This window comes from Lissotriton vulgaris, chromosome 3_1 (assembly GCF_964263255.1).
Source record: "Lissotriton vulgaris chromosome 3_1, aLisVul1.2, whole genome shotgun sequence".
Lineage (NCBI taxonomy): Eukaryota > Metazoa > Chordata > Amphibia > Caudata > Salamandridae > Lissotriton > Lissotriton vulgaris.
Window position 1 is genome coordinate 1234323561 of NC_141689.1, and position 26293 is coordinate 1234349853.

Sequence of the window (26293 nt, forward strand, 5' to 3'; positions counted from 1 at the left end):
AGGATGATGCCATTCCCAAAAATGACTTTAACGTCCGAACAGAAACAGACTGTTTTCTTCGAATGAGGGAGACCAGACGAAGGATCTTCTGTCGACGCTCCTGTGAGACGAACGCTTTTGAAAGTTTTTTTATCTAGGATCGCTCCCAAGAAGTTTCTCTTTTGCAGTGGCGCAAACTGTGACTTTTCGACGTTGATGGTCAACCCCAGGCATTGAAATACCTGTTGGCAAAGACGAGTGTCCTGACATAGATGATGGTGGGATTGAGACTTGAGGAGGCAATCGTCCAAATATGGAAAGATTTGAACACCCTGGAGACGCAGGTGAGCCTCCACGGGGGCCAGTACTTTCGTGAACACATGAGGAGCTGATCGCAGCCCGAAGGGCAGGACCTTGAACTGATAGTGCATTTGTCCCACTTTGAAACGCCGGTAGTGGCGATGTTGATGGATAATTGGGACATGAAAGTATGCGTCTTGAAGGTCTATGGTGGTCATGAAATCCTCGCTGTATAGAAGACGCAGGATTTCCAGTAATGTCAGCATGCGGAAAGATTGGCACTGTAGGAACTGGTTGAGAGCCCTCAAATCCAGAATGGGACGCCAATCTCCGGTCTTCTTGAGTATGAGGAAGAATGGAGAGTAAAATCCTTCTCCCCTCTGATGTTTCAGGACCACTTCGACTGCTCCCTTTAAAACAAGGAGACGGACTTGATGGTAAAGCTCCTCGAGGTGTAGAGGAGGTGGGCCAAAAGGTGGAGTATGAGGAGGAATCTCGACGAATTCTAAGGTATGACCCCACCGTACAATGTCCAAAACCCAGCGGTCCGAGGTGATGGAGGACCATTGAGAATAAAACAGAGATTCGACCTCCAACAGGTTGGGGATGGCAAAAGTCATTGGCGCTTAGGAGTGGAGCCACCATAAGAGGACTTTCCCCTATAGGGTCTGGAGGGCTGTTGACGAGTCTGCTGAGAGGATGTGTAACGCTGGTTGCCCTGGTTGTAGGAGCGGTATTGTTGCCCTCCTCGAAAATTGGAAGAAGTGCCGCGTCCGTGCGCACCTCGAAAGGACTGCTTCCGGAATTACAACGTGCCCAAAGACTTTGCCGTATCAGTGTCTTTCTTAATGTTCTCCAGGGAGTCATTGATGTGAGAACCGAAGAGCGATTCACCATCGTACTGCATATCCAGTATCTTGGATTGGACTTCCTGCGGAAAGAGGTGGATTTCAACCAACCCTGGTGTCGGAGGGCAGCTGCACTTGCAAGCAGACTGAAACCTGTATTCGCTATATCGACTGCACAGTCGATCATTTCTTCCGAAGCTCTCTGCCCATCATGGAGAATCTGCTGAGCGTCCGCCTTGGAAGCTTCAGGTATAAGATCCATTAATGCAGATATGTCTGACCACATCTGCCGGTCATAGCGTCCCAAAATGGCCAAGGCATTGGCCGTACGGACAGAAGTAGAAGCCATGGTTGAAAACTTGCGGCCAATAGAGTCTAGGCATCGACCCTCTCTATCTGGAGGTGCGGTGATTGGAGACGCTAGGTTCCGGGCTCGACGCTGTGCAGCTTGAGTGACTACTGAGTCCGGCTTAGGGTGAGAAATCAAGCATGCCGGAGAAACAGTCAGGCCTTGTATTTTTTCTCATGGCGCGGTATTTGAGCAGGTAACTAGTTTGGAGCTTCCATGAGTTTAATCCCCTCCTTCCACACAAAATCGATGATTGGAATCGTGTGAACCTGCTTATAAGGCTTATCCTTAAAATTGTAAAGGAAACAGTCCTCCTCACGTTGCGATCTAGGTAACTTGAAACGCTGAGCCGCTTTGTCCATTAGTAGATAACTGGCGATATCAACTGGAGGTGATTCACCAGAGTTTCCCGGCTGAGGAGAGGGCGCCTGCGCTCTATAATTGTCCCACTCTGCCATATCCTGGTCGCCTGCATCTTCGTCCGAATTGTCGGGGACCTCTCCGTCTTCACGTTCTGGGACCGCCTCATCATCCACATCGTGCGGATAAACCTTAGTATGGATCCTGATGGACGTCTGAACCGGAGACGAAGTTGTAGGTGGCAACACTGGCGGAAGAGACGGCGGTGGCAGTGCAACAGCAGCAGGAGATGGTACGGAAGTACCTTGTGGCATTGCTGGGAAGCGACGGTTGTAATCATCCAACATATGTTGGAGATTTGAGATTAATGTTAATGGTATTGTAGCCATAGGCACTTGGACCAACTGTTTGTCAGGTTGAGACTCTTGGTCTCCGCCATCTTCGTCAGTGTCTGTGTCTGTGTCTGTGTCCTGACATTTTATGATCAAGTCAGAGGGGCTATGGGCTGCCCCAAATGTGTCACCTTCATTTTCAGAGTCACTCATGCTCGGAGGTAGTGGCGAACATTGGAGACGGTGGTTGCGGCTCTGGAGCAGGGATCTGTTGGCTCGGAGCCTTATTGCGACGATAGGTGGACTCAGCAGAAGGTCCTGAAGTTTTCAAAGGCACCAAAGGCAAAGAGGAAAAGGAATCCGGGGCCACCGTCGACGGCGCCGTCAACGGAACTGATTTGGCTGTTGACGAGGATGATCTTGAAGAAGAACTCATCGTCTACTGAGTCGGCGACGGGGTCATCGTCGACGGGCGATCCATCGCAGACGGGGTCATCGTCGACGGGCGATCCATCGCAGACGGAGTCGTCGACGGAGCAGTCGTCGGCGGTGTAGTCGTCGACGGCACGGTCGTAGACGCTGCAGTCGTCGACGCAGGTAGAACCTGCGTAGACTGAGTCCTCGTCGACAGGGCTTTGGTCGACAGAGTCTTGGTCGACGACGAAGATTTCTTCGAGACTTTCGATGAGGATTCTTTCTTCTTCGTCGACGAGGTGATGGGAATCGTCGACGGGACAGGCTTGGAAGGCAGACAAACTCGTCGACGTGTATGCTGTAGACGAGACCGTCGTTGACGAAGTAAAAGCTGACGCCGTCGTCAGCGCCGTCGTCGAGGATGCAGTCTCTGCGGTTCTCGTCGTCGGAAAGCTCGTAGACGGTCCCGTCGACGACGGAACTCTAATAGGCGTGGAAACACCCCGAGAGGCAGAAAAAGACGCCTGAGAGCCAGGTCTCGTGGGTGTAGTGGTAGTAGGAGTGGTAGGAGACACCACAGAAGCCAGAGGCAGGGCCATTTTCTTCTTTTTGAGGAATGGTGATGGAAAATCCTGTATACTACCACGCTTAGAGGCAGAAGAAGGAACAGATTGTAAGCTTTCTGCATCTGACAGGGCAGAATCTTTGTCCTTTAGACGTTGAAGCCAAAGGAGAAGACGGCCTTCTCTGTCCTTAACTTGCAGCTGCCAGCCTCATGATCTGGGTATAAACAATAAATACACTGCTGGTGGCGGTCCTTTTCTAAAAGGCGCAGCTTCCCACAAGAAGAGCAAGGTCTGAATAAAGACTTCTTACTGGACATTCTGAAGAAAAAGTCTGGAACTAGAAGTTTTGAGGTGAAGAACTGAGCAGAGCTCAGGGAGACTCCCTTCACACGACGTGCAGTAGAAAATCTGAGGGCCTGAGCTTCTGAGGAGAAGGTTCTAGAGGGTGCTAGCGCCTGATTGGCTGTAATTTGGACTAACATAATGACACTGATGTGTTACAAATAGTTTTTCTCTTTACCATGCATTCCTATGTAGGAATCGTTTTTTGAGGTTTCTATTATGTTTTCCTCTTCTTTATCATGTTTTCATATATATTTATATATAGTTAGCATTATTGCTATTTTATTTACCGTGGGACTCCCACTTCGACGACGGGGAAAATTCAAGCATGTGAATCTATGAAAGACACCCCTTATACTGGAGAAGTAGAAGCGCCCGGCTGGGAAACGCTCTCGAGGGGGGGAGGAGAAACGTGAGAGACGGCCTGGCGGCCGTCAAAGTGAAAGTACAGCCGGCCGGCCGTGAATAATTAGGCCTGGAGAAATGCCTGAGGGCAGAGCGCAGGCTGGGGGAAGCTGTGGGAGGGAAGCAGATGGCTTTGATGCTGTGCACGCGTATTTTAGCTCAATGCGCTTGCGCATTGACCTTAAAGCACACGGGCACAGCATCAAATCGCCAGTTTGGTTAAACTCTGGATAAGCCCCTACATCTCTCGCCAGCTCGAATGCGCAAGCGCATCGGCAGGCGAGACCTAAAAAAAAAGAAAACATGAGTTCAAATTGAGAAAAGAAGGCTTGGCATATCAAAGCAAGTTAACTGTAGAAAATAAATCATTACAATTGTGTTTGTCCTGCTTGGAACAAAATAGTACCCCAATCAAGGCGGGAGCAGCAGACAGGCACTGATTAAGCTGAATCAATCAGTGCTTTGTCTCTGCTCTACAGAGAGGAGTGGACATGATGTCAGACTGGCTTTGATCAATTACAAGGCTGTAAAGAAGAGTGCCATGCAAGCGAACAAATGGTAAGCAACGGGCAGGCTCCAAGCCCTTTTCGTTAACAAGTGTCTCGCATGCGAGACGCATGCACCAGCACTTCTCTCGCAGTCTCAACCTAAACAAGCATTTGCAATGCGATAGGTCTCGCATTAGGAAAGTGGTGCCGTGGTGGTGCTGGGGTGGTGCTGAGTGGTGCCGTGGTGGTGCTGAGTGATGCTGTGGTGGTGCTGAGTGGTGCTTAGTGGTGCTGTGGTGGTGCTGTGGTGGTGCTGAGTGATAATGTGGTGGTGCTGAGTGATGCTGTGGTGGTGCTGAGTGGGAATGTCGTGCTGCTGAGTGGAAATGTGGTGGTGCTGAGTGGTGCTGTGGTGGTGCTGAGTGATGCCGGGGTGGCGCTGAGTGATGCTGTGGTGGCGCTGAGTGATGCTGTGGTAGCGCTGAGTGATGCTGTGGTAGCGCTGAGTGATGCTGTGGTAGCGCTGAGTGATGCTGTGGTGGCGCTGAGTGATGCTGGGGTGGCGCTGAGTGATGCTGTGGTGGCGCTGAGTGACGCTGGGGTGGCGCTGAGTGATGCTGGGGTGGCGCTGAGTGATGCTGGGGTGGCGCTGAGTGATGCTGGGGTGGCGCTGAGTGATGCTGGGGTGGCGCTGAGTGATGCTGGGGTGGTGCTGAGTGATGCTGGGGTGATGCTGGGGTGATGCTGGGGTGATGTTGAGTGATGCTGTGGTGGTGCCGAGTGATGCTGTGGTGGTGTCGAGTGATGCTGTGGTGGTAATGAGTGATGCTGTGGTACTGCCGAGTGGTGCTGAGTGGTGCTGAGTGATGCAGTGGTAGTGCTGCGTGATGCTGTGGTAGTGCTGAGTGATGCTGTGGTAGTGCTGAGTGATGCTGTGGTAGTGCTGAGTGATGCTGTGGTAGTGCTGAGTGGTGCTGTGGTAGTGCTGAGTGGTGCTGTGGCGTGTCACTCACGAGCATCTCTTGGTATTCTGGTTCAAGTAATGTTGCATTATAAATGGATAATTCAAAAATACAAACAACGCGTTGAAACACATAAATAAATAAACTTCTCATTCCTGAAACAAAAACTTGAGAACTCTGCCAAACTGTGAGTGAGACTAAATTGTGATTACAGAATTCTGGAGTACATACAAATTCATATCACTTACAAATGACCGTTCTCTGATTGAAAGGTGCTGCCATGATCTCAGTGACCCGCATATGGGCAACAATTCCTTCTGAAAAGTATTTAAAAGTAAACTAAAATGTACTAGCTTCGAAAAAGATACAATAAGCCCCTGATATACAACCATAGCAACGTTCGTAGTGGTCTATAAATCCACTTTATCACACAAGTGCTGGCATCTTCTGGGAATGTGTAATACACTGATGTACCTATACCAATTTCAGAAGACATACACACTGTAGAAAGTATGCATGGACTTGATTTTAAGGTTGTTCTTATGTTAGGATGCAGCACTAATAAACACGCTCAATTGTAGGTCGGGAAATGCTCTCGGCAATGCGGGGGCGGGGGGCGCATTCCTTTTCAGTGTGATGCAGGGGGCGGGGGAGCGGATGCCTTTGAAGTGAAGCTCTCGGCATTGCTGTGGCGGGTCTGATGCAATGATGCGAGGCAGGCGGCTGGGAGACCAAATGGAAAGCGCGTGCATGGGCACATGTACTCGGCGCAATCCGCCTGGTTTAGCTTTCCTGGTTCCAACTCTATAATCTCGACATCTGCAATGCCAGAGGCATTGGCCGAGGTCGAGACCTAAAAAAGATATCAGTTAATTAGGGGATTTTCACACTTACAGAAATCTCAAATTGGCCAGTTCAAGGGAGAGTGTCTTCAGTGGTACATGAAGGGTAGGTGTAGGTTCATGGTTCCGCGATCCGTCGGTGTGAGCCATAAAAGAAAGATTGTGGGCTGTGGAGCACCCACGTGATTTCACAGGGACGCTGCAGTTTTGATGTGTTGCTGTTGTGGGGAGCTGTGTGCGGCCTCAGGAATCCTATTATAACTACTATGCTTTTAACTTGGAGGAAAGATTGCCTGGTGTCAGCGTGTTGGGAAGTGGAGAGGCCACGTGCTCCGGCGCCATCTTTATATAAGCAAACAAAACATTTTTAGTAGTAGCAGTAGTAAACTTTCTTGCATATGAATTCTCCAGCTCTTTAGATAACAATGCATTTCTTGCAAATAAGGAAAGGATTAGCAAATAATTTTCTTTTTCACTAAACTGAAGCTAATACTTTAAATGCTTAGACAAGTGAGCTTTATTCTTCTCTTTTCATGAGCACATTGCTCTAGCATGATGTCATTGCAGCACAAAGACCGTGCTAGTGATGTGGGGAAAACATCCTTTTGCATTTATAGTATGCTTAATTTGGAATATTCTTCTGTGCGTATTTGCAGTGTTCAGGACCGGGCTCTCAATGTCGGTTGAATGGAGGTGATGACTTTTACTGGCAAATAAACATAATTTAAATGGGTAATATCTGTAGAAATTAACTTATTGATCAAATAAAGGAAATCTCAAAGACGCTATTATAAATATTATTTTGAATAAAACCTATACTTTTGGAAAGGGATTTGCAAGTAATGATGTGTAATAAACGATACATAAATATATTCTGAGTATTTCCACCGTACTGTTAAACATTTAGGTGCACATCGAAGCCATTTATTATTACATTATTTCTCCATAACAGATCTATTAATAAATGATAATGCTGGCTTTGAAGTCCAAAGTGCTCATTTGAAAGGGTCATGTAACTATAAGAACACCTGAGGAATCGTACGAATACAAGTCAAACTTGCACCGATGCAGAAGATTAAACATGCAAAAAGGTACACATAAATAACCTAGTGTAGGGTTAACAAAAAATATCCAATCCAAAGCATAGATTATACGTGTTTACATCTCATATATTTAGATGGGCTTCCAAAAAGTCAGGGAATAGAGCAACACTTGGTGCACTTGTTAAGGTCAGCATGCTTTCCATGTGCTGTACAGTCCCATTTCAGTTGAAAGTAAATGCAATGAACTGACCATCCAACGACAATTCCTATTCAGTTCAGGGTATGGGAGATGAAATTACCGGCAGGAATCAATAACCAAAGAAATGATGCCTCACCTTCAAAAAATCCTAACTTCCACCAATGTAGTCTGGGGCACAACTTCCAAAGACATTCAACACGGCGGTGGTAGGCACCAATTGACAAATGGATATATATTTCAGGCAAAAGGCTGCAGATTACATCTTACAGCTCAAGAAACAAGCATTTGCAATGCAATAGGTCTCGCATTTGCGAAAGTTCAAGCTATTTGCATTGTAAACGACAATGCCTTTTATTTATCTATTTTGCTAATTAACATAAATAAAAAGCATTGCCATTTACGATGCCAATAGATCAAACTCTTGTAAATGCGAGACCTATTTCAATTCAAAGAAGTGGGCAGACAAATTCAATAACAGTCTCAGGTCAGCATCAGAAAAGTTGTCTATAATACATGACTGAAGACAGAAGTTATTGCCCAAGAGAACTCAACAGCTGTATTAAATGTATTCTTTGAAACATAATAGGTTGAAACAGCTATGCTACACAACATGCAATTACAGAGGAGCGAACTGATAGGTCTAGGCGAGTCAGTGGGGCTGTTGGCATAGATCCTGCTGTGGGATCTATTCAGTTGTTGTACTACCTCAGAATTTCCACCGAACACTGGAATCTGTGATTCAATTTTTATAATAAATCGTCATCTTGAATGCGGTATGGGCTCTCTTTTTCCTACATCATACTGTTTACTAACACGTTTTACTGCAATGCACTCCTCAGCCTAATTTAGGACTTGTAACCTTCACAAGATTATTTAATAAAAAACATTCACCACCAGACAAAATTAAAAGAATGGCCAACTATTTTTTTCAAATGTAGAAACCCGATTTAATACCATTATCACTTAACTAATTTTCTATTATAAAACTAAATATATTGCCAAAAAAAGAAATGTGACGGAATGGGGCTCTGTAATTACAATCTTTCATGTAAAAACAATTGACTTTTTGTTACAGAAATTGCATAAGTTTAATATGTACTGGTTAACAGTGCAGGCATACCCCTTCTGAACGTTAACATCGAGTCTCCTCAGAGGAATTGGTGTCATGAAGAATGCGACCTGTGTATGAGTGCTCTACAGAATGCAACCTATTTGAAGGGGCCGTCAAGCTCGCAACCTGTGAATGACTGCCATGCAGAATACAACATTTGTATGGGTAGCACACAAAGTTACCCATGTATCGGGGCCATGCAAAATGCGACATATGTGCGAGTGTCATGCAGAATGTCACATGTACTGGTGGCACGAGGAAGTTTGATGTGCAGTCTGACATTCCTGTAAGTAGTCAATGCAGCAGCAAGGTGCCAGTCGAGATAGTAGCACATATGCACAATTCAGGCATCCGACCAACTACAGAGTGCTGTGTTTTTACCAATACTCAGCTCAGTCCCTTCCTCCTCCTCCTCCTCCTCCTGTCACCGGGAGCCTGGTGGAGAGGCAGCGAGGGCTGTGCCTGTGCATTGCAGAGTTCATGGAAACGCCAACGTTGTAGGGCTCACAGCCTGGCCGGGGACAGTGGGCTACAGGCCGCACTGCCAGGGCACCACAGGGCAATTTGAATACACCGGGGAGGGTGGGTCGCACCAGGGAGGGAAGCAGCACCCACCCCACAAGCAGCACTCCGCCAGAGGGCAGCCCTGCCCAGGTGCTCAGATGAGAGGGTCATACAAAGAGGAAGAGTGGGTGGAATTGACAATCAAAAGGATATGAAAAGGAACACCAGTGCACTTCCAAAACAGTCTATTTGATCCCTTCGCTATTTTAGCGTTTCATCAATAATCTATGTAATTCCTCAAGTCGTAGTGTCAGTTTTCCCAAATGCGGTCATTGTTGTGGAGCCATGCTACGTTCCACAATCTTAGCACGAGTCATGATCTACTGTGTACGCCGTCCCTGCAACCCAGCGGGTTGCAGGGACGGCGTACACAGTAGATCCTGCAACAACATTAATCAATGCTCAGACTAAGCCCGAAGGGGGCGAAACGCACGTCGGCTGTGGACCATAAAGTGTGAAAAATAAAGGCTTGAAATTTCTACAGCGTCTGGTGTTATGAAATTGACTGTTTGACCAAGGACATGGATTATTGATGAAACGCTAAAATAGCGAAGGGATCAAAGAGACTGTTTTGAAGTGCACTGGTGTTTCTTTTCATATCGTAGGGACCTCCATTCCGAACGAACTTTGGGAAGGGGGTCGCGGTTTGATGCCCGAGGTGGATGTGCATCCAACGCCAAGCAGCACTCCATATTGTTCAGAGTGTGTGATATTGTATTGGCATATGACTACTGAGAACTAAGGTTGATGTGCAAATCAAAATAGCAAATCCACCATTCTTTTTGTCTTGACAATCAAAAGGAAACTGACATGGATGGAGAAATTACACCCAAAGAGATAACAGACATGCGGAGCTGCACTGACACCCAGAAGATGATTGAAATTCATAGAGGAAACTTACATCCAAGGGTTGCTGACATACAAAGAGCAAGCTGAATTCTAAGAGTGACTGACATAAAAGGGGAAAATGATAACCAAACAGAAAACAGACAGCCAATGTTGGTGAATAGTTTCGGAAGAGGAAAGAGACAGCCAAAGGATGGCTGACATTTAAGAGGAAATGGACATCCAGTGGGGAACGACACCTTAAGTGAGTCCGACATTCAAAGAGAAACCGGACATGTATGAACCAATCACTTGAATTAAAATTTAAAGGAACAGGCAGCAAAAAAGAAAAAAAAATAACCAAGGACGAGAACCAATGTCCAGAAGTAAGACTGACGTCTAAAGAGGGACTGACATCCAAAAGTAGCACTGATGTCCACAGGGGTGGGTGACTACTTAAAGCAAGATTAGCATGTGAAGCGAGGCCTGCCATTCGAAAGTGAGACTGACTTCCAAGAGGGGAAATGCATCTTGACGTGAGAATGATGTGGAAAGTGTGACTGACATCCGCTAAAAGGACTGGCATTCAAGCGGAAGACAGACATCCAAGCGGAGACTGAAGGAGACTAGTGCCCAAAAATAATGTCAACGCTCAAAGGAAACCAGACTACCGACCAGAGAGGCGACTAGAACTCCAAAGCTGAAACTGACCAGGAGGCGGAGCAGGGTGCTCCACACATCACAGTGAGCAGCGAGGGGCGGAGACGCATCACCATAGAAACGGTAGAATGAGCCTATGTGGGTACAAACTGTAGAAAGAGACAGGGGGGTGTGGCCAACAGAGAAGCCTTCAACTAGCCAGGGTTTATGAAAAAGTGAAACTAGCCAAGTTATAGACCAAGCATTGGCCGAGCGGCCGCGAAAGCGATGCGGCCGTGAAAGTGAAAGCGATTGCGCTAAGAAGCAGCAGCTGTTTGCGTGCAGTCTCCTCTTTTTCAAAGCACATACTTGTGCTTGTGGTGCGCCCCTGCTCGCTCCCGCAAGGTGGAGGCCGCCACAAGCACAAGTATGCGCTTAGAAAAAGAGCAGAACGACAGCTAAAGGTCCTCCTATGCAGCACATGCGCACTGCGTAGGCAAGACCTAAAAAGGGAACACAGGTGGTGGCCACAGTGATCTCGAGTGGGCTATGCACAAGTCAAACACAATCAACTAAAACAATCTACAGTCTGAAGATTTGCATAAGTGATGAAACAAGTAGTTAGTTTTCTGACTGGTCTCTATATACACACTTCATGCAGTTGTGAGACAAGGGTGACACTCAGACAGGACTAGACTGCTCCAAACTCTCTATTTGGGCTAAAGAGGTGGACATAATGTGTATTTTCATGGAACTCTAGCCCTGCTACTAAAATCAAACAGAGTGCTAAATAAGAAACAATTTTAAAATAAAGCCTGGGCAATATTGAAGCACCAAATATCAATATCAGCTAGAAGATGCATCAAACAAACCAACTTTCTTCACATAAAAACTTATTGTAAAAACAGAACATACCATTCAGTTATCCTACTAGCACCTACTTTATACCATAGTTTGACAGACATTCCAAAACTGTGAAAAGATGTACCTTGAGCAATTTTTAATTGTGCCATTGTAAGCTTTATTTCAGCTGCGTCGGCAGGATGCTGTTCAGCAAATTCCTGAAAGGTAGGCAAACACAAGCGCAAATTAACATATATATGCATTTCAAACAAACACTAGCAAAGCCAATAGTCATGGTTATTTTCTGAGGGTGCTTTTATTGTAGGGAATACTACAATGAAACAACGTCACAGGACTGTTGAACACTTACAATATAGACAGTTTATGACTCAAGTAAACTTCGTTGGCTATTTTAATGCAAAGATGCTTGCAACAGCAGTGTAAAATACACCGTACAGTATAGTAGAACTTGTGACATCAGAATGAAAAGTAAAAATCATGATTGAGGATATAGCACTGACTGGCATGCACTGCTTAAGGGCTTTTCAACACTGCTGTGCCACTGTTTCCTCCATTGCACTCTTAGAACATGGAGCTTTGCTGTCATTTGAAGTTACAATTTGTGAGCCCTATCACCTTCAGTAGGGTGTGACGGCTCAGCACAGAGGTCAATGACGACATCACCACCATGCGCAGCATCTCATTTTAAATCTATTACGTGCCCCTGTGTCAATCAGCTTCAGTCACAGTACTCTGCATCCTGGGATATTCCAACAGAAAATTGAATCTACTACTGATGATTTAACAAGGAGTAACTTAAGCATCTGGTAAGAAACATGTAAGTTTGGCAGGTATGTTCACAATACCATCGCTTCGTGGTTTGCCACCCGGCTGCATGTCATCAGGATACCAGGTTTCCAGTCCTAGGCTTTTCATTTACAAATCACGGCTCTCGGTTCTATTAGTCCAACAGGGTTAATGGAATTTATTCATGACAACCCCGATTACACTAAATTGTCCAAAAACAGACAAAAACTGGAAACATGCTATACTAGCAATATGAAGCCAAGAGACAACCATAATGCTTTTACCTTGTTGAGAGCAGGAATAACAGCTTCTCTGGAGTAGAGAAAGTTACTCATCGATAAATCGATAAGAGACTAGAGTGCTCACGAATTTTCCCTTTCCCTACATGAGTAGCTCATCCCTTCAGATTCTACGTTCTGGTACTTGGAGTCCTATTTATCCAGTTTGACATTCAGAATTTGAAATACAAAAATGTAAAGCAAAACCTGCATTGGATATGCTACTCACAGCTCAAATTTATGAATTTGAGAGTTCTGGCAGAGCAGGGCCCTAATTCCCTGTGAACAGGAATACATTGATCAGTGTGGAGTACCTCAGCTACCCTGGAGCATGGATAACATTGAGCTATTTCTCGTAAAGCACAAGTTACTTACCTTCGGTAACGACATATCTGTAAGAAACAGTAGTTAGTGTTAGATTCCTTACCTTATAATATTACCAGGCGTCAGACTGGATCCGGAAAGTTTGGCGTAGCAGTACCTCTACGCATCGGTAGGCGTAGTCTGCGGTTCCGCGTCCGTTGTCTGCGTCGTTGACGCCGGTATGACGTCTGAGTACTTAGACGTCGACCTCGCGCGCTGACGTCAGTTCTTATACACAACTTTTCCGCGCCAGAAACGCAGAGCCATGATAAAAACCGACACTGGTGCCATGAAACTAGGGCCCTCAAAGGGAAGAACCTTAACCCTAGATATCGGTTCGCAGAACGGGGAGGATGGGTGGGGCAGTAAGGAATCTAACACCAACTACTGTTTCTTACAGATATATCGTTACCGAAGGTAAGTAACTTGTGCATCTGAAAGAAACAGGTTAGTGTTAGATTCCTTACCTTAGAATAGATACCCCAGCAATACCAACCCCGGTGGTGGGTCTGCGAACCAATGATCACACCAGAAAGTCCTGGAGAACAGAACAGCCGAAAAAGCCATCTCTCCGGACTTGGCTGTCCAGGCAGTAGTGTCTCGCGAACGTGTTCAGCAAGGCACACGTAGCTGCCTGACAGATGTCCTGCAAGGGGACTCCCCGACCCAGGGCAGTAGTAGCCGCCGTGGCCAGAGTGGAATGGGCATTCAGCCCAACAGGAGGCTCCTTTTTTAGCCAAAAAGTAGCATACATTGATGCACAACACGACCCACCGAGAGATGGTCCGTTTGTGCACCGCTCGTCCTTTCTTAGCGCCCACGTAACCAACAAAGAGCTGGTCGTCCACCCGGAACTGGCGTGTGCGGTCCAGATAGAATGAGAGCGCACGTTTTGGGTCCAGATGGTGGAGCCTCTCTTCCTCTTTCGAGGGATGCGAAGTCGGAAAGAAGGTGGGCAAGGTGACGGACTGCCCGATGTGGAAGGCTGTGACTACCTTGGGCAGGAAAAAGGGACTTGTTCTCAAGACAACTTTGTCCAGATGGACAGAAAGGAAAGGAGGTTTGGAAGAAAGAGCCTGGAGCTCACTCACTCTCCTGGCAGAGGTGATGGCAACCAGGAAGGCAGTCTTAAGAGTGAGACGACGAAGAGGGCAATTGTGAAGTGGCTCGAAAAGAGCACACATCAAATAAGTAAGAACAAGGTTCAAGTCCCACTGAGGCATCACAAAAGGAACAGGAGGAAACATGTGAGTGATGCCCTTCAAGAATCTATTCACAACAGGGGACTTGAGAAGAGAAGGCTGATCAGGTAGCCTTAAAAAGGCTGAAATGGCAGAGAGGTAGCCCTTGATAGTGCCCAGAGCAGAGCCCTGCTGGGCAAGGGAAAGAAGAAAGAGGAGAACCTCTGAAACGGGGGCAGAAAGGGGAAAGACAGCCTTTGCTGTGCACCATGCCACAAATTTGTTCCACCTGCAGTCGTATACCGATTTTGTGGAGTGACGCCTGGCTGCCAGGATCACATCACAGACCTCAGGAGGCAAGTCAAATGGCCTCAACTGTTGCCGCTCAATCTCCACGCATGGAGGTGGAGACTGGACAGGTTTGGGTGGAGGACCGTCCCCTGCTGCTGCGACAGAAGGTCCTTCCTGAAGAGGCAGACGAATCGGGGGATCGACTGATCTGCTGAGTAGATCGGTATACCAGTATCTTCATGCCCAGTCCGGAGCCTCAAGGATGACTTGGGCCCGGTCGCGCCTGATCTTCAGCACTCTGGGCAGAAGTGGTAAAGGCAAAAAGGGGTACAAGAGACCGCAGCTCCACTCGTGACGAAAAGTGTCTCTGAGCGAGTGCCGCCTTGGAAATTCCAACGCGCAGAACTGATGACATTGCGTGTTCTCTTCGGTGGCGAATAGATCTAACCAAGGCTCTCCCCATCGCTGAAAGAGGCCTTGCGTCCGAGTTCAGACGCCATTTGTGATCCATCATGCACTGGCGGCTGATTTTGTCCGCCCTGGCGTTCAGGGAACCTGCCAGGTGTTGAACCACCAGGGTGACGCTCTGGTGTTCCAGCCATTGTCAGAGGCGCAGAGCCTCCTGACAAAGGGTCCACAACCTCACCCCACGCTGTTTGTTGCAGTACCACATGTCGGTGGTATTGTCCTTGAACACCTGCACTACACTTCCCCAGCCAGAGAGAAAGAATGCCTTCAGTGCAAGTCTGATCGCCCGCAGCTCCAGAGGTTGATATGGAGCCGGGGCTCCGCCGGAGACAATAGGCCTCCGATCTCCGCCTTTCCCATGTGGCCCCCAGCACAGGAGGGACCCATCCGTCACTACTACGTGCTCCAGTTGGGGTAGGGAGAGGGATCTGCCGTTGACCCAATCGCGGTCCATGAGCCACCACTGCAACTGCCTCGCAGTGCCCTCCGAGATCAGGACGTGGTCGGACAGATTGCCCTGATGCTGGGCCCACTGAAACTTCAGGTCCCTCTGCAGAGCCCGCATCCACCACCTGGCGTGATGCACCAGAAGGATGCAGGAGGCCATCAGCCCCAGAAGCTGCAGCGTCAACCTGACAGACTCGGGATAAAGGCCAAAAGATCGGAATCAGAGCCTGAATATCCCAAACCCGCTGTTCGGGGGGATAAACCCAAAACTGCGCTGAGTCCAGAACCGCTCGGATGAAGAGGAGCTTCTGAGAGGGACACAGGAGTGACTTCGGCACATTGATGGAGAACCCCAGCAGGTGCAAGAGGTTGACCGTAGTCTGGAGGTGGCTGACGACTGTCTGGGGCGAGCCAGCCTTCAACAACCAGTTGTCGAGATATGGGAAGACTGACACCCCTAATCTGCACAGATGAGCTGCGACCACAGCCATCACTATCATGAACACCCGAGGGGCGCTGGTAAGGCCGAAGGGGAGCACGGTAAACTGAAAGTGCTCGCGGCCTACGGTGAACCGCAGGTAACGCCGGTGGGCCAGCAGGACGGGGGATGTGAAAATATGCGTCCTGCAAGTCCAACGCTACCATCCAGTCTTCTGGGTCTAGGGCAGCTAAGACCTGAGCCAAAGTCAGCATCTTGAACTTCTCCTTCCGGGAGCTGTTGATGTCAAACGGCATGTCCATGAGGGAATTCTGGACATCAGCCGAAAAGTTGGAGGACCTCAGCCGGGCGTGGCGGCAAACCGCCACAGTTGTGGAAAAAGCCCTCCCCAGCGAGTCCGTGATATCAAGCCCACATCGGATAGAGTACTGTGCTGCATCCCGCCCTTCTGCAAGGGCTTGAGCGAGTTTAACCCGGTCCTCCTCCGTGCAAACTGGCAGCACGTCCGCGACTGTGTCCCACAGAGAGTGGGTATAACGGCCCAAAAGGCAATCGGTGTTGACCGACCACAAACCCAGACTAAGTGAGGAGAACAGCTTCTTACCGAACTGCTCATACTTTTTGGATTCCTGATCAGGTGGTGCAGTCGGGAATGAGGTCTGGGAGTTAGAAGCCTGGATAACCAGGCTCTCGGGGTGGGGTGGGTGGACAGGAAGCTAGGCTCGCCCGGGGCCGGGCGGTGGCGCCTGGCCACGTTTCGATCTACAGGGACACCTGTAGCAGGCCTGGACAAAGTGCCCAACAGAACGCCAGTAAGGGCCTCATTTCACGGCAGTAGAGGCTCCGAAGAGCTAGCCTGCGGTTTAAGGACCTCGGTGAGGAGATTAGAGAGATTAGACCTCACGGCCGCAACGGTGAGCTCAAGACTAGCCACCCTCGTCGGCACCACGCTGTAAGCAGCCCCTCCTCTGTAGCCACGGCAGGGGGGGGGGGGGGGGCGGGACAAAGCCAGTGTCGGGCGAAGTGTCCAAACCACTGGCCTCCCCTAGATCCACTGCCCAGTCCTGAAACGACTGTCACTCTCGTGCCAGAGAGTCCTCTGACCCCTCCCAATCCCCCGCGCCTCCCATCTCCTGATAGTCCGGTTTAAAAGATCATAGAAGAATTGCTCTTTTCTCGGAGTCGGTCTGACGCTGAAGCCGGACCGAGGGAGGGACCGGGGACGACGTCGTCCTCGGACGGCGTCGGGGGCGACACCCTGGAGTTCGGTGCCGGCGGAGGGGTCGTTCGGTCAACCAGCGGCGACCCGGATCCGGACCCGGATCCGGTGGGGCCCTGCGGCATCGGGACCGGAGTCGGCGCCGGGGCTAAAGCACCCGACGGCACCAGGGCCGAAGCACCCAGCCCGCTTGGGCTCCCAGTTGGGGCCACGGGGTCCGAAGGCGCCACAGCGAGACCCGACGGAGGAGAGAGCGACCTCATGGCCATGAGCAAGGCATCGATCTCCTCCGGCGTTCAGCCCAGGGACCGGCAGGTATGGAGCTGGCAGTGGCGTCTGCCATTCCAGCTGAGCCGCGTGGGCGGTGTCACCCGAACATCCGGCCGCATCGGGGGGAGTGGGAAGAGCGATGTCGTCTCTTCGACTTCTTGTGCCTCTTACCTGAGGACTTGGAGCCCGACGAGTGGTGTTGACTCGCTGAGCTTCAATGACTGGCCCGGCGACCGGTCCTTTGGCCTCCTCCTCGACCGTGAACGGCGCGGGCCGACTGCCAGAGCTCAAGGCACTTACGGGACCGCTCCCGCCTAGCCTTCGATGTCAAGGCCGGGCAGTCCGGGCACGACTTGTCGTCATGGCCGGCAATACAGGCACGGCGATGGGGGTCGGTAAACGACATCAGTCGGTTGCAATCGGTACAGGGCTTGAACAAAGGCATCCCTACAGGCACCGATAATCTTACGACTCAAAAAAAGATCGAAAAGGTTAGTCAAAAAGTGACTAAGGAGTACTGCTTTTTCCGGATCTGCGCTTGCTGGCGCAGAAAAAAGAAGAACTGACGTCAGCGCGCGAGGGTGGCGTTTAAGTACTCAGACAACGCCATCCCGAGGCCAACGACATCTACGACAGACGCGGAGCCGCAGACAACGCCTACCGATGCGCAGGGGTACTGCTACGCAAAACTTTCCGGATCCAGTCTGACACCTGGGGATATTCCTAGGTAAGGAACACTAACCTGTTTCTTTCAGATACAAACATTTCATTTGGTGCTTAACATCAATTAAAGTTCATAACATTGAAATACAAGTACACCTCATTAGACATTTCTAGAATCCCAATATCATTTCTATTATACCTTTGCATCATGCACCAGCTCATTCGTATTTGTGCAAAACGTAAATGACTTCCTTTTCAAGCAGAGGACAAGCATTTAGTGGTTTGCATGGTGGGAAGGACACATTTTTAAAATGAGCTGAGCAGATCTTTTACGTGTTTAGGCTGGAATACAAATGTATTGTTTAACGCCTGGTGTCAACAAATACGAAACAGTCAACAGAGCAGGTCGCTCAATTGGCCACCTCCACCTGGAACTCCGCCTCATGAAGCACACACTGTGGCCTTTCCACAAAACATAAAATAGGGAAGGGGCGTCACTTGGGGACTGGCTGATAGGCAGGCTCTTATTGACTGGTGGAACGCTTACTGTGCCCATTGCAAGAACCCGCTCTGTGAGAAGACAGGCAATTGTTTCTTGTGGCTTGGAAGGCTACGAGAGGGAGAGCTTGTAACAACTGTAGTGTTGCTCTCAAGTGGGGCGCTGCAGGGAGGGGAATGGACAAACATATCCTGTGTCATCCGTCAGACATCAAGGAAAAATTATTTCATTGATAATAATTAAATATACACTAAATCCAGTGCAAGCTATGTAATAAAAAAACGCTTACTTAACGTATCATGTGAATAGGGAGTGTAATAGTTGTCCGGTCTCCTTTTTCAATAAACTCAGTCGTTTATACTTATCAGGCTGCCTTTTTTTACATACAAACGGAAAGAAAACGTGTCAAGCTTTATAACAATGCCATTTCAATTGTCAAACTTTAAAAAAATGTTTGATTAAGATGCACAGTCTTATGTGTTTATTGCGGGAAGGGTTTTTATTCAAGATGGCTTCTGCTGATCACCAAATAGTGCCTGAAAGCTGCTGCTGCTGCTGCTGCTTCTGTAAACAAAGTGCAATTGTATTGGCTAATGGGGATTGGGAACATAACATTTATGAATGGCAGCCCATCTGTCACTGGTTTCCAAAACCATTTATGGGACGGTGGGGGGGTGTGGCCAAGCAACGAAGAGGATGGCTGATTAAGCGATTGGCTCCTCTCCCAGTACTCCTATTATCGGCAATCTCCAGTAATGGCCCACTTCAGTCTCACAGTGACCAGATAATCAACAATTAGAAAACTTGTTGATTGTCTGATGCCGTTTTGGTGTTCTACACCCTAAGGATTGACCTGCTCCACATTACAGCCTGTAAGATAGACCTGGATGGCAAATGCTGGAAATCCAACCCAGAGCGGCGCAGAACGGCACAGCAGATATTAAGCTCCTGTAGGTGCAGAAGCACATAGTCTTAACATAACCTCTCTGCCCAATTCATGATTTAGAGTGCCTTTTTACTGCTCCAATCAGAATCCTGAATTGCATGACCCTACCTGTGGGAGACTTGTGCAGGGTCTGAATCACTGGATCATAACGAGTTGAAGCAAACTGTGATAACTCTGATTTCACCATCACATCTTTAGCGGTCCCGCGTTAGTTCACTATATGAATGTTTTGCTGCCCAAATGTTCTACTTTGCTGCATCCCTGCTCGGAATGACCAGTGTTTTTATTGGTGAAAGCGCCAGCTCACCCTATACTTTACCAAGATAGCGGACACAAGACAGAATCAGTTAAAAGTAAAACAATCATTACTCCAGTAATGAACTATATGTTAATCATGATACCTATAATTTCTCAGAGGAGTTTTTAATCAATAGATAAAAATGTATCAATAGATTCCAAAGGAATGGGAAGAAACCATGTATTGCTTTAAAGAAATCAAGGCTTCCATAAGATCTGGTTGGAGTTAATTTGATAGATTCCAGAAGATTCCAATTGTCTTTCTTATTTAATTGGGGTATACATTAGTTCCAAAATGATGGGAACTGTACCCCAATCTACATTAATCTGGAGAAATTACTGGTCGAAAATAAATCTTTGATATCCATTCTATTAATGAAAACTGCCCAAATTCTTCAAAATCCGATTATTAATAGCACCAGACGAACAATTTTAAATATGGGCGCTAAACCCTCAGATGTTAAAATTAAGAACTCTAGCATAGCTTCCTTAAGGTACAAGCAGAATATCAGAATGAAAGGAATTTTAAATCTAAATAAGACATGGAGTAAAAAGCAGTTCTTTAAACTAGAGATCTGGGATCCTTTGATAATTTACAAGAAATTTATGGTCTGGGGAATGCAAACTTTCATTATTTCCTAAAACTGAAGGTAGCAATTTCCAAACAACATACCTTTCCCCAGTGCGTCCCTTCAATCATGCCTTTAATTTATAAAACTAAGAATGGTGGCCATGTGTCTCTAAAATTTACAAATGGCTAAAACCTTCATCATCCAGATTACTGAAATCAAAACAAACAAAATGGGCAGCAGACTGGTGGAGAGCAAAGCATGCCACCCAAGAGAAGATGTGGTCAAAGATTTGGACAGGAACTTTCCACAACAAAATTACTCCCAGCCCAGCTCAGACTAAATATCTCCCCCCTTCAGAGTATTTCCAACACCTGAAAGGTTTCATATGATGGGTTTAACAACCATTAAAAATTGTTGGGGTCGTAAAATAAAACAAATGTTGGGGACTTCTCACAAATGTTTTTGAGTGCCCACAGCAACGCCCTTTCTTGGATACGATATTCTTGCACACATATATTAGTTTTAATTTTACAACCCCTGAGAAATGTATTTCTACAGTCATAGGCCCCTCTCTCGACAACAAGGTAACTGGTATGAAGAAATAGGACTTCATTTTAATAGATCAAATGCTTATGATAGAGCTTAAAACCTGCTTAAGTAATTGGAGAAATTTTGGGAATGTTTTAAGCCATACACGGTGGGAATGTTTCAGATATACTAGAGGACCAGAGCATATTCTGCCTCAACAATACCCATGGATCTCAGCGAGCTATCACATATGGAACAAATTAGATGAATACCTCACAACAAGCATTTACAATGCAATGGTTTCACCTTTGGAAAAGTTACAGCTATTGGCATTGCTCATGACATTTCTTTTTTTTTTTACTTATAAATAAATGGCATTGTTATTTACATTGCCAACAGCTCACACAGCCCACACAGCCCACACAGCTCTCACAGCCCACACAGCTCTCACAGCCCACACAACTCACAGCCCACACAACTCACAGCCCACACAACTCACAGCCCACACAACTCACAGCCCACACAACTCACAGCCCACACAACTCACAGCCCACACAACTCACAGCCCACACAACTCACAGCCCACACAACTCACAGCCCACACAACTCACAGCCCACACAACTCACAGCCCACACAGCTCTCACAGCCCTCACAGCACACACAGCTCTCACAGCCCTCACAGCTCACACAGCCCTCACAGCCCACACAGCTCTCACAGCCCACACAGCTCTCACAGCCCACACAGCTCTCACAGCCCACACAGCTCTCACAGCCCACACAGCTCTCACAGCCCACACAGCTCTCACAGCCCACACAGCTCTCACAGCCCACACAGCTCTCACAGCCCACACAGCTCTCACAGCCCACACAGCTCTCACAGCCCACACAGCTCTCACAGCCCACACAGCTCTCACAGCCCACACAGCTCTCACAGCCCACACAGCTCTCACAGCCCACACAGCTCTCACAGCCCACACAGCTCTCACAGCCCACACAGCTCTCACAGCCCACACAGCTCTCACAGCCCACACAGCTCTCACAGCCCACACAGCTCTCACAGCCCACACAGCTCTCACAGCCCACACAGCTCTCACAGCCCACACAGCTCTCACAGCCCACACAGCTCTCATAGCCCACACAGCTCTCATAGCCCACACTATGCTGCTGTCTCTAAGAGAAGCACTTCCCAAATTCAAAACAGATCTCAGTTTCAGAGATTCATTCCCCAAATGCAACTACAGACATGTGCTTTCCCAAGGAAATAAACTGCAAAAATAAAACAAGCATTTACAAGTGGGCCGGAGACACGGACAGCAGGAGGGGGGGCAGGAACGGGCACACGGACAGCAGGAGAAGCCAAATGCCACTGGAGCTAGGTGGCCAGAGCGCCTTTCAAAAGTGGCCCGGATTGGGTAATGTTTTGCGTCATTGCGTACAGAAGGGAGCTGTAGTGACGCTGCTGCGTAGAAGAGCCTTTTAACACCAATGCTGGCAGCAACACTCCAGCACAAGCCGCTACTGCACCCAGCTGCCCTGTCACCTTCTATTTCCGGTCACCTCATGACAGGGACATTTAACACAAATGACTTTACTTTTTCGAGTTCATGGTAATCCCCAGATAAAAGCGGTGCAAGGGGAGAACATTATGGTGGCTAGTCAGTTTGGTCTAGCTTTGCCACTGCATAAATGCAGCGGGTAAAACTTCTGATTAGCCGTCGCGACGCCTTTGGTGGCCACTGGCCAGAGATTGGAGTTTCAACTTAAGTTTACATGGATAGAGACCGTAGCATGTTTTAGGTAAAAGGATGCTATCTACGTCTATCTATCTATTGGCTATAGAGATAACACTACAGTGCGGCATGTGAAAGCGATTTGGAGACCAAACGAGTTGGCTACAAAATGTTTAAAACCACTAAAAGGTACACTTTTCTCAAAATGCTTCCTTTAAAATCGCCTTTCTTTGTGACTGCGCCGCCATGGCAGGGTTTGGGGTCCTGCTGCTGCTGGGCTCACCTGGCTCTCTGCTTCTTGTAGCACCCAGGCTCTCTCACCTAAGGTCTGCCGCAGCCCTCCTCCTGTGCATGATACTAGTTTTAAATCATCCTGATAACACGGACGGGGGGGAACGACTACAGGGGGGCAAAAGGCACGGACAGCCGGAGGGGGGGGAGGGGGGGGGGGTGGGGGGGGGGGGGAAGCACGGACAGCGGGAGGGGGGGGGAAGCACGGACAGCGGGAGGGGGGGCGGGAAAGCACGGACAGCGGGAGGGGAGGCGGCGGGAAAGCACAGACAGGGGGAGGGGGGCAGGAAAACACGGACAGGGGGGGGGGGCGGGAAAGCACGGACAGGGGGAGGGGGGCGGGAAAGCACGGACAGGGGGAGGGGGGGCGGGAAAGCACGGACAGGGGGAGGGGGGCGGGAAAGCACGGGCAGCGGGAGGGGGGCGGAAAGCACGGACAGCGGGAGGGGGGCGGAAAAGGCACGAACAGCGTGAGGGGGGGCGGGAACGGAAAACGCCACTAAAAAAAGCACTCACCTGGATTTCTTCCGGCGGCGGTCGGCCGCGGAATGGGAAGAAAACAAAGGACTACAAAAAAAAATAAACCCCGCCCACGGCCGCGATGACGACATCGCAGAGGCGAGAGCGAAAAAATCGCGGGAACGCCCCCGAATCTGGTCCGGCCTTGACGGACAGATCCGGCTCCCAATGGCTAGCCGCCATTTATGGAGCTAACCGATGGGAGCCTGGGGACGTTCCTGAAGCCCATATTGTAAACAATAGATTTCGCCTGCGCCAAAAAGCTGCGCAGAGCACAGCCTTCAGCAGGCGAAACCTAAAAATCAAACCACCTCATCTTGCATTATATAGAACACTCACTTGAAATTGCTATCTGCTCCTAAAATCTGTATATATATATATATATATATATATATATATATATATATATATATATATATATATATATATATATATATATATATATATATATCAGGCTTGTTCATTTCTTTTTTCCTGTTAGGTTACATGTTCCATCTGTCATTTTTCAATATGTGATTTGTTTGTGGTTGTAATTTATAACTTGCACTTTATATAATTCTCTCTTTGCTGCTAACTGAAAACTGTAATATGAATTCAGATAAAACTTTTTTCCGGTTTCTCTCTTTTTTGCACTTTTTTGCACTTTTATTCATTTAACGTCTGTTGCTCTTGTGCATATGTATTTCATATGTATTTTAGTTTGATGTAATCTATTATGAATTTAATGGGGATTGCATTTTGCACTTTTGCACATATTATACTGTGTTTTGTCCTCTCTTTGCCACTATCATTAGTATTGGTAGAAACTTGATTTGTTAGTGCAGTGACATTTTGGCTTTAGGCTCGATGTATATAACTGCACTACTATGCCGATTGTATCTGCAGAATGTTTTCTATATCTTTGACTAAGTGGGTGGAGCATTGTATGAGAACGTAACAGTATTTAAACTTGTGGTTTTTTTGAGCATGTCATGTGATCAAGACCGGGTTTCCCGGTCGAAACGCGTCATGCTGCTGTCTGTGAAGGAATAAAGCACTTTATTGCACCTTTTTCATCTTGTGGTCCGTACCTGATTTTTGTGCATCCTGCCCGACTTCAGGATTATGGAATTCATATATATATATATATATATTTATTTCTAAATTTATTTTTAGCCTGTGAAATTGAATCAAAGGTAATTACCTTGAAAGGCAACAATATTGCAAACAACAAGAACAACGTGAATTTTACAAGCATTGTTGTATTACTCTGAGAATTCAATATTTATTTCATGAGATTTTGTGTTGCCTAGAAAAATTGTAGTATTTTTTCTATGTTTTTACATATAAGAGTATAAAGATTGCTCACAAAATGGCACTCTAGGTGACAAAGGCTGCTGCACAGCCGAAATGCGTCCTGTCCGGTGAGACCTGATGAAATAAACAGATGCTGATTCTTCTTCGCACCAGAGTGCGATTTCTTTCATGAGTTGGAAAGATTGTTGCGAGTATATACACACTATATATATATATATATATATATATATATATATATATATATATATATATATATATATATATATATATATATATATATATATATACGCATAGGTTGTAACATATCTATTTTCATATCAGTATTCCATCTTTATTTCTCCCAATTTTGGTTTTTCCCACGTTTTTTCTCACTTAATATCAAGCACATGTATACAAATAGCACTTGTACTAAAAAAAAATATTTTGAGCATAGTATTAATATTTATGATGTATATAAATTCAAGCACTTTGAATTTGTAATAAAAATTCATTACATGAGCTCGGGGGCATCATGGTTAAGTTCCACTACACTCAGATTCAATGTTACAGGATTGTTTTAATTTTAGGCGAAATTAATGTTTACTAATCTGATCGTTATGTAAAATCGACTGGTACTGGTTAATTCACATGCCGACAGGTATATGCATTCATGCAGTAAGGATACCGCACCAGTCACTTTATTAGCCTTTGGGCGCTTCTGCATTCATGCAGTTATGATAAACGGTTGTAAATAGCTATGAGATATGTGCAACAATTGTAAATGGAATTAACAAATTTTTTTTACATGCGATATTCATGCATTGTAAAATCATAAGACGGATCGATATGTAAAAACAGAATTAACATGTTTTACAATGTGTATTGATTTCAGGCAAAATGTACTTTTTTTACTGAATGCAAATGTCCACAACAGTCTGTTTTTTATTCCATTATGGTATATGCACCTTTTCTATGCCTATTTTTTAGGTAATCATGTGATGCACTTTAGGAGGTGTGGCCCATAGGAGGGGTCAGGGAAAACAAGCATTTAAAAATAACAGGCTGACTCATTCAATGGTGTGTGATCAAGAGTACAAGTTACTCGAAACGCGTCGCCAGGAAGGTTTTCAATAAAAGCAACATCTCAACATCTTGCCTGAAGCCGTGGGGTCTGTCTCCTTCTTTCGCCACACCGTCAGTGTGGAGGTCTGAGATATAGATATAGATATATAGATATATATGAAACAAACGACCCCTCCGTGAAGAAAGTCAGAGGACACAGCGGGGAGCTTTCGGGAACGCTTTTAATGACAGTTTTTTGTATGGCATGATGTATTTCGGCGTTTTGCCTTCTTCGGATTCTGCAAGCTTTAACTGGGAACACTCCTCCTTACAACCTTGATATTCTCAGGCCCTCCCAATCAGAGGAGGTCAGCTGGCTCCACCTACTGAAAGGATTCGGCTGCAGTTTGTAGGACTGCAGTTCCCATAATGCAGTATATTGGTAAGTACCGTGTGTGAAGCCATAAAGTTCGTTCTTGCAATGAAGGCTGTAAATCCTGGCAAGGAGTAGGGGTAATGTCGATATGGAGTGCTCCTGTGAATGACAGTCCAAGCAATTCCTCGGGTCCCCACACGTTCAAGCCCCATCTCCAAAGTCCAACCGAGCCATGAAACTAGGATACCGTGATCCTGCTTCCCTCGTGAAGTCAGGTGGCTGTACCTTACAGTGGCCACCTGCCTGATTTGAATCTGAGGCGGTCCTGCAAGATCCGATTCCTCGGGTAATTAACAGCAA

General features: G+C 47.2%; 1 protein-coding gene across 2 annotated transcripts in view; it reads right to left on the reverse strand.

The window, feature by feature from the left end:
• Positions 1 to 26293, reverse strand: part of SRP72 (signal recognition particle 72) — a 356617-nt gene that overhangs the window by 119486 nt on the left and 210838 nt on the right. For both annotated transcript variants that reach the window (XM_086961696.1, XM_086961698.1), the window contains exon 11: positions 11557 to 11629. In XM_086961696.1, the coding sequence (XP_086817822.1) occupies positions 11557 to 11629 (73 nt within the window). The remainder of the gene's footprint in view (positions 1 to 11556; positions 11630 to 26293) is intronic.